The following is an 8289-nucleotide window of genomic DNA, read 5'->3' as shown; positions in this document are numbered from 1 at the left end:
TTGCATCGTTTATGTTTATTCTATATGACGAAAAATTATAATTTTTACATTCTCGATTGTTGGAACGGAATCATTTGAATTTTGCGCCGGACCTGCGTATAAGTGCACTTTTGTGATTCGCTGACCTGACGATTGTACCCGTAGTGCAGAACCATTTTGAAATGCAAAATTTATTTAGTAACACACAGTATGCACGCATAGTACTTAACGAAGGTTTAGAGCTTCGCTCGTTAGCAAATATTTTCAGTTTTTCAAGAATCTTGCCAAAAATGGGACCATTGGAGAGTGCTAAGAAAGTTGCTGCTTACAAAGCAGTTGATGAATACGTGAAGGTAATTTCTATTTTAAATAAATTGAATTAAATAAATAAATAAATACTAATTTAACTAACTCACTGGTGTTTCATCGTTTGAATTTTGCGCACAATTATTTTGCAGAATAATAGCATTATTGGAATTGGTAGTGGATCTACTATAATATATGCTATTCACAGGATTGGTAAGAACAGTATTTTTTACTTAATTATAATCGTTTATAACCAAATTTCCTGTACTATTGCTACAGTCTATATGTAGTTAATTTTGTTATAAAATCGTCATAGTGCACCTTTGACCCCATCAGGAGATAAGATTGTACTTGATTCAAATGTAATTGTAACAAGAATATTTTAATTTACAGACAGAAAATTTTATCATGCTAAATAATTAAATATTGTGGTCTTGAAAATATATGCGAATGATGGATAAAACTGTATTTTTCAGTTGAACGTGTAAAGGAAGAAAATCTTAATGTTGTTTGTGTTCCAACTTCGTTCCAAGCTCGTCAGCTAATATTGAATAACCACCTTCGCCTAGGTGATTTGGAGAGTTATCCTCAAGTAATGAACAATTTTTTATCTATATTATTTACAAAAATATTTTCTATATTGTATATTGAATTGAATATTAACAGTTGGATTGTGCAATTGATGGAGCAGATGAAGTTGACTCTGATATGAATATCATCAAAGGTGGAGGAGGTTGTTTACTTCAAGAAAAGATCGTTGCATCCTGTGCTAGTCAATTTATTATAATAGCTGATTATACGTAAGTGTTGTATTTTTGTAGACAAAATATGTTTAATATACATGTGTATTTTTACTTATAATACTTAATGATTTTAGGAAAAATTCTCAAAAACTTGGTGAAAACTATAAGAAAGGTATTCCTATTGAAGTAGTTCCAATGGCGTACACTGTCATTCAAAAAAGAATAGAAGATAATTATGGAGGATTTGTAAAAGTTAGAATGGCTTTGGCTAAAGCTGTAAATATTTTTCCTAATAAATTATTTTCTGTGTTTATGAATATTACATGAATTACATTATTTATCTTTTTTTAGGGTCCAGTTATAACAGACAATGGTAATTTCATTCTCGATTGGCATTTTCCACAACATCTGAGTAATTGGAATAAAATTAACATAGATATCTCGATGATGCCTGGAGTTGTGGAAACAGGACTGTTTATAAAAATGGCGGAAAAAGTGTTCTTTGGAATGCCTGATGGTAGTGTTAAAGAACAGTTTTGAAGTGTAGTTCAAATGTTAGGTATATTTTTCATGATATTAGTACTATTGACTAAGACTTAATTTAAATTTTGACAAAAGGGTTTGGAGGATCCTAGTTATTATTTCTTTTCTAAAGTGATAGTGCATTATCGTACTTGCCATTCATAATTCGCATTTCCATTATATTCATGTATTTTTACGTTATTCTCTTTATAAGTGAATCTTAAAAGAGATTGTGTTCTATAGACTGAACTTTTATCTATTTATATTGTAATTTACCAAAAAACAGAACACTTGGTATAGTATCGAGTTTTCTGTTTTTGTGATGATTTTTATTCTATGTGTTCTGTAAATGATATTGAAATTATCTTACACATTATTTATGTACAGTCATCTAATGTAAAATGAAATGTTAAAGAGATATAAAAATGGAAATTTGTATATAATATGGTGTTTCGTTTTTGCCCTGCAAGTTACTGTATATTCCCACATTAAAATTTCAGAAACAATTGCTGTATTAAACTGCGATATATATTTAGTCTTTTGTTTTCGAAGTGTTTCAACAAACCGATGATATATTTTATGTATCATTGGTATCGCTATATGGTATCATTATAGATAAAATAAAAAATTGCAAAAAGCTATACGCCCGAACAGGGACTCGAACCCTGGACCCTCAGATTAAAAGTCTGATGCTCTACCGACTGAGCTATCCAGGCACTTGTGAGTTGCGTATTTATAATATTTCAACCATTGTATCTATATTAAAAATCATTCATATATTTAATTGATTATTCCCATTATTTAAATAATATATATATATAAAAATTATTTCACTTATTTTATTGTATTTTAATAAAGAATATCTTACATAGCTTTAATAATTCCTTTTTATTAACATTCATTTATTTTTATTGAATCTTGATAGATTTATTTTCATACAGATATTTTTAACGAAGAGAATATAACGCGCGCACAAGTAATATTCACTCGTTTTATACACGAAGAGAGTCATATATCAAGAGTAATATTGTTCTGTACGCATCTCTTATTCATAAGCTGCGAACCCGTCGTGATTTACAATATTAAGACGATTATGATCAACATATATTTGACACATTATTAAAATATTGAAAAAAGATAAAGAGAGGACAACAAGGCTAACATACATGATAGTTTAAAAAGGACCAAGTGTCAAGAACGTAAAAACTGTACAAATTTAACATCAGTTTTTATTTATAGATCCTTTTGCATGTCATAATAAAATATACTCAAATCAGAGAGAAAATTAAGAATTCACTAGCACAGCGCGTGTATTTTATGACACATATTTCATTTCTTAAAAGTGTTTTGATTCCAAGAATACTATTTTACAAAACGAAATATTATTTTCTTAATCCTTACATCTCATGGCATTCAGTATTAATTTATGTTCGATATACGACAGACTAAATAATGAAAAAAATAGAATGTTAAAAATTTGAATGGACGGAGGCGGACAAGGGGCAGTTGCCAAGGGTTGGACAACTTTAATGTAACTCAGCGGGTACTGATGCGCGAACGTTGTTAGTACTTAGCCCCGGCTGCTTTCCTTTGATTTACACGGGATTTCTTGTCGATCAGTCTTCCATAAGCTGCTTCTTGCCTTGATCGTTCTACTATGTTTCGATCTTTTGTTGTCAGCCTTTGCATATTTATCAAATATAGTTTGCTACTTCTCTCGATGGACATAAGTGGGATAACGTCGCAGGGGGTACAGAACCATTTAAAACCTTCCACGGCTGAGAACTTACATTTGATGATACTCTTTCCGGAAAAATATTACTTAATATTAAAATTATATAGAAAAAATCTGCTGTTTCTTTACTTGCTCCTTAGAACTTCATTATGCTTTGCAAAATATATGAATGAAATTATTAGTATAACTTTTGAATTGTTTTGATATATCTAAGAAGTTTCTGTTTTAACATATTGCACATTTAACAGCATAGCTATTGTGTATTATATATGTATTGTATATACAGTGTCTTGTGAAAGTATTTGAGCACTTGTAGAAATTTTGAAATGTTTCGGAAACTCATATAATATGTTTGAGAAAAATCTTCTACTTTGGTACTTTGGTGTACAACGGTGTATATAGTTTTTGTGTACATTATATTGTGTATTATGTAAACAAACTTTAATCTTTAACGCATCGGTAGTTACAACAAACGAAGTGCATGATACGAATAAGACACGAACAAATGCATAATTTCTGTGTTTCTTGCACCATTCAGACTGCAAAATATACGTAAGACTAACCACATTCTGCGTAAAGAATGTTAAATGTACCGTTCCATGAGCCATTATGAACGGTCATGCGTTCCTCTGGCGCATGTATTTACGCCCTCGAATGCTACTAAAGGAGGGGGTGGTATTTGAAGAGCTGAGGCGCGACTTCATCCCTCATACGCAGACTTGACTCTTTCCGCGAGTAACCTTTTATCCTTTTATCAAAAGACGTAGCCGGACCAAAGGAAGAAAGTTCAACCGAGACAGTGTTTCTTCGTGCGCCTATAAGGATAATTCTTCGTGTTGCCGCTGTCTTCAAGCTATAAAGATTCGACATGAAGGTAACTGTTGCGAATTCTCGACTAAAGAGCAATCGGTCAGGTCAAACCGATCGGTCAATATCGCGTACCTCGAATGACTTAACGCTCAAGGTGGTGGAGATTAAATAGATCGAGTGTTAGATTAATCTAGAACTGTATTTGCACTTGTTGTATAAAAGTAACATATGATGTTATGAACACGGCGGTGGTAGGATCTTGTTGGGAGTGAAGTATTTCACCCGCGCGATACGATTTCTGATGATGAACTTTCCTCCTACGTTGCTGATTCTCCTTACCAGCCGTTGGATTTCGTCTGTCCATTTTGTTCTTCCGGTTGGTTCTTCCCGGGATTTCCTACCTGATCTCGAAGTCATTAGGTTTACAGCTCGGGGAGGAAATGTAATTCGGAATTTCCTAAAGAAGGGAATGGGCCACTCAAAATTCCGAACAGTAACTCTTGTAACATATTTTTGTCATTTAGCCATCTGAATCTTCAAATTCGGAAAAAATACTTTTTTTTGTTAAAATATAGTCCTGCGTAGAATAATTTTTAACTGTATCACTATATACACCTACATTGATAAAATCCACTGTACTTAAAAAGACTTTTCGTAAATGTATATCTCGAACAATATTCTCTTACGCGTTATGAATTACTATTATGTCTTAAGCATTATGAATTACGTGCACGTTAATTTCCTGACGCCTTATAATATAAACTTCTAGTTACTAGTTGACAGCGTCTGAAGAGGTCGCGTCACTATTTTCCAATTTCCCTTCTCGATCAAAAATGTAATTACATCCGATATTGCCTATTACGATTTTCAATAGAGAAACTTTGAAAAAGGTATTAAAAGTAACGAGGAGCATTAACCTAGGAACGATTATTAAAATATAATGAAACTTGTAATTTACTTGTAATTACATTATTGAACTGTTGCAGTCCACTTGGTCGGCATATTATACGTTATACGCGAAGTTAAAAAGCTTGTATTTGCATGGATGACGAACGTATTGCTCGAAGGAAGGATCGACCGGCTAGTATCGTTCGACATTAATTAACCGCAGTACAAACCTGATTAAAGTCATAAGCAGATTACAACAGTTAACATGTTTGAAAGGTTCACGTGCGATAGTTATATAATCGATATGATTATTAGAAATTACGCGTAGCCTCAGTAATTATTGAGATCTTGTTCTGGGTTTTAATCGGTTCATTAACGAATATAATGTTATACAGTTTAACCAATAACGAGGACAACTTTGATTTTATTCGAAATATTCAAAATTTTTTTCAATATTCCCTGCAACTTAACATTTTTCGATCACCTCTAGGCAATCAACCACGTTTGCTGTATTTTCATATTCGTATGCTTAGTGAACCTGACACAGTCTGAGAACCCGCAGGATAAGGTAAATTATTATCTTAACAAACAAGCCACGTTCATAATTATAGCGATAATTAATTGATCAAATCAACTATTAGATCGAGCAACAATTGTTAGACGCCTTCTCAACAGACGAATCGCTGAAGATGAAGAGACCTTTCTGCAATGCGTTCACCGGTAAGAAAAACCTAATTTCCAGTCCGCCATCAGATACGATTGAAGGGCTCATAACAAAATGTTGTTATCTTCTTTCAAGAAAAATGGAAGAAGTTCTTGTATTCTTTCTTTATATTCCTAGTCTAGGTCTAGTTTTTTAATTTCTGTTTCATGCATTTCAATTCTTTTTAACAAAATGTTCATCGTAATATAAGTGTATCTACGATTATATCATAAAATACCTGTGTTTAATTAAATCACGCGGTTGTCGAATCCAGGTAAATGTTTTTATAGAATCATTTAATTTTCATTCGACGAAAAATTAGAACATAATCATTTTTTAAAATTCCATGTCGTGAATATCGTAAGTCCTGCTTTTGACTATTAGAATGCCATATTATCTAAGAGATTGAAAAAATTGGCAAAGGTCATTTTTTTATGAGACCCTTTATCATTCTAAAATAATCGATTGATTCCAGGATGCGGAAAAAAGAGGAATTTTCATGAAAATTCAATGGAATCTCAGGGCATGGAAGCAAATGGCAGCATCCGACTTCCGATTTCCGTTTACAAGGCATTGCTGAGGGCAGCAACTCAAAATACTCGAAATACAATTCAACGTAATACAAATGATTATCAATTATCAGGAATCCCACAGGTTTATTTATCCGGTAGAATGCCTCTTCATAAGAGGTTCGATATTTCATCAACATCCCTGAATTAATTCAGTCGTTTAAATCTACAAATGACGCGAATTATTCGCGAAGAAGAATATCAAAAATATGTCACTTTATTATTCTTTCTTCATTATCGTTCCTTTCTATTTGCATATGGAATTTATTTAAACGATAGAAGATACAGTTTAATCCATTGACAATTAAATACTTTTCTTTTATACAATTACTTGTATGTTTAATGAAACTCGAATAAAGTTAATTACAGAATATTATAATCTAGTAGAATTACTACGTACACTACTATGCATAATGTATAATTTTTAGTATAAAAGTTATTTAAAGATAAACAGTCAACTTGATCGTGATACTTCCATTCCAAAGATATTTAGTGCTTCTCGACGGACGATCGATCGAAACGGGCAACTTGACGAAAAAAATCTGTCGTGGGACGCTCAGTCCAACGCATTCTGCATTATCTGGTTCTCCAGTTAATTTTGGACGGCCCCAAAAATATTCCGAGCAAAGTGTGGACGGATCCCAAATCCGTGATCTTCGATCTTGTCGCGATTGCTCCGATGAATGATCTAAAATCTGAAAACACGATCATTCTAACGCTCCAACGAGATTAAGAGTAAAAATGTAGATTTTACCTCGAGGCGAATCTTATGGGGAAATGGCCACTTCAGAATAGAATCATGATGACCACGGGTCAATCCGACGCCTATGAAAACTGTACCGTCTGGAAAATATCGCGGTGTTACTTTGATGAACATGGCATACCCATTCTGGCCCACGTAAAATGTCGAACTGCGTAGGCAACGAGCGGTTTTCCAATTGGTAAGCTTCTCGTCAAAATGCTTTATCTGCCAGTAGTAAAAGAAGAGGTTCGCGGGCCCTGGGACATATAAAGATACCGTATTAACTCTATATTTTATTTGTAATTCCATTTAGTCCAATATTCGACTATAATTCAAACGATTTAATCAATTCCCAAGTCTCAGTCAAACCTCTTAATAATGTTACAACATAATGGTACAAACCATTTAATAATGAAGTTCTTTGGATCGTATTGTTAAAGTTATCGATTTCAGACTGTCTTGGAGAGAGTGTATCGCCTTTGCTTTCGTGATAATCGTCATATAATTTCGCCACTTTTGGTACTTCCTTTTTCCCCTCCAAAACAGTGTTTAGCAATGCCTTGATTTCTTCCAGTTCTTTGATTAGGCCTTTTTCTAAAGCTCGCAACTTTTCATCGATCATTTCTAGATATTTAGCAATAAAATTAGATAATAGAAAATAACGTGAACAATTGAAAAAAGATTAGAAGTTATTTCCTACTAGTATTACAAACTCCAGTAAGTATTCTCGTGACACTGGTACGTGCACTTGCAACCAATTCTTCTGTAGCGATTTTACAACTTGCATGTTGCGTTTCCGTGACACCTTCGTCACTCGTTAAATTCGTGTCTGTAACAGCTGAAATTTTTTTTCTTTTTTCATAAAACTTTTCTACAGTTTTTAATCTTTTATTCATCGATACATAAATAATTTTATAACGTCATATAGTAATCTTGTATTCATCAATACTTACATAGTTGCAAGTCGTTTGCATCGCTTGCATCACAGCGAGTTAAGTGGAGCGTATTCAGATACAAGAACAGCAAAACCATCGATGACATCTTGGGGAGTAACTCGTTCCAAGATCATTCGAATTTATACTCACTTAAATAAGAATGTCGCAATTTCCGGAAACTTGTAAAAATAGATTTAACAGCATTCTCAGATGATCACATTAGAGCTCTTCGAAACTTCTTCAATCGTGAGATAGTGTTTCGTTTGAAATAATTTACATTTCGGTAGGTAGGATATACATCTAGTTCACAACCTGATCACTGCGTAACTGTCCTCTGTATCTCCCGTGAATTATAAA

At 33.1% G+C, this 8289-nt stretch overlaps 3 protein-coding genes and 1 non-coding gene across 5 annotated transcripts; 2 read left to right on the top strand and 2 right to left on the bottom strand.

Moving 5' to 3' along the window:
* Positions 1-24: 24 nt before the first annotated feature.
* LOC122575585 (ribose-5-phosphate isomerase) lies at positions 25-1993 on the top strand. Its single transcript, XM_043744695.1, has 6 exons — positions 25-332; positions 438-498; positions 762-877; positions 952-1085; positions 1163-1304; positions 1380-1993. Exons 1-6 carry the CDS (start codon positions 162-164, stop codon positions 1566-1568), a joined length of 813 nt encoding a protein of 270 aa, XP_043600630.1. The 5' UTR covers positions 25-161; the 3' UTR covers positions 1569-1993.
* A 200-nt stretch (positions 1994-2193) lies between these two features.
* On the bottom strand, positions 2194-2266 carry Trnak-uuu. Its single transcript has one exon. It is a non-coding gene; the product is annotated as a tRNA-Lys (tRNA).
* A 1740-nt stretch (positions 2267-4006) lies between these two features.
* On the top strand, positions 4007-6618 carry LOC122576082. The gene is made up of 4 exons (XM_043745928.1): positions 4007-4159; positions 5474-5551; positions 5625-5703; positions 6162-6618. The coding sequence occupies exons 1-4, from the start codon at positions 4154-4156 to the stop codon at positions 6404-6406; spliced, it is 408 nt and encodes a 135-aa protein (XP_043601863.1). The 5' UTR covers positions 4007-4153; the 3' UTR covers positions 6407-6618.
* Positions 6619-6624: 6 nt separating this feature from the next.
* LOC122576081 (TNF receptor-associated factor 6-like) lies at positions 6625-8238 on the bottom strand. 2 transcript variants are annotated; one of them, XM_043745927.1, is made up of 6 exons: positions 8083-8238; positions 7951-8038; positions 7698-7835; positions 7400-7621; positions 7010-7254; positions 6625-6950 (listed from the first exon to the last, which is right to left on the bottom strand). In XM_043745927.1, the coding sequence occupies exons 2-6, from the start codon at positions 8036-8038 to the stop codon at positions 6696-6698; spliced, it is 948 nt and encodes a 315-aa protein (XP_043601862.1). In that variant the 5' UTR covers positions 8083-8238; the 3' UTR covers positions 6625-6695. The 2 variants fall into 2 exon arrangements, with proteins under 2 accessions (XP_043601862.1, XP_043601860.1); XM_043745925.1 differs by having other exon boundaries at positions 7951-8238.
* Positions 8239-8289: the final 51 nt, after the last annotated feature.

This window comes from Bombus pyrosoma, linkage group LG15, assembly GCF_014825855.1.
Source record: "Bombus pyrosoma isolate SC7728 linkage group LG15, ASM1482585v1, whole genome shotgun sequence".
NCBI lineage: Eukaryota > Metazoa > Arthropoda > Insecta > Hymenoptera > Apidae > Bombus > Bombus pyrosoma.
Note: the sequence above shows the minus strand (reverse complement) of the source record. Positions and strands in the feature narration are given on the sequence as shown.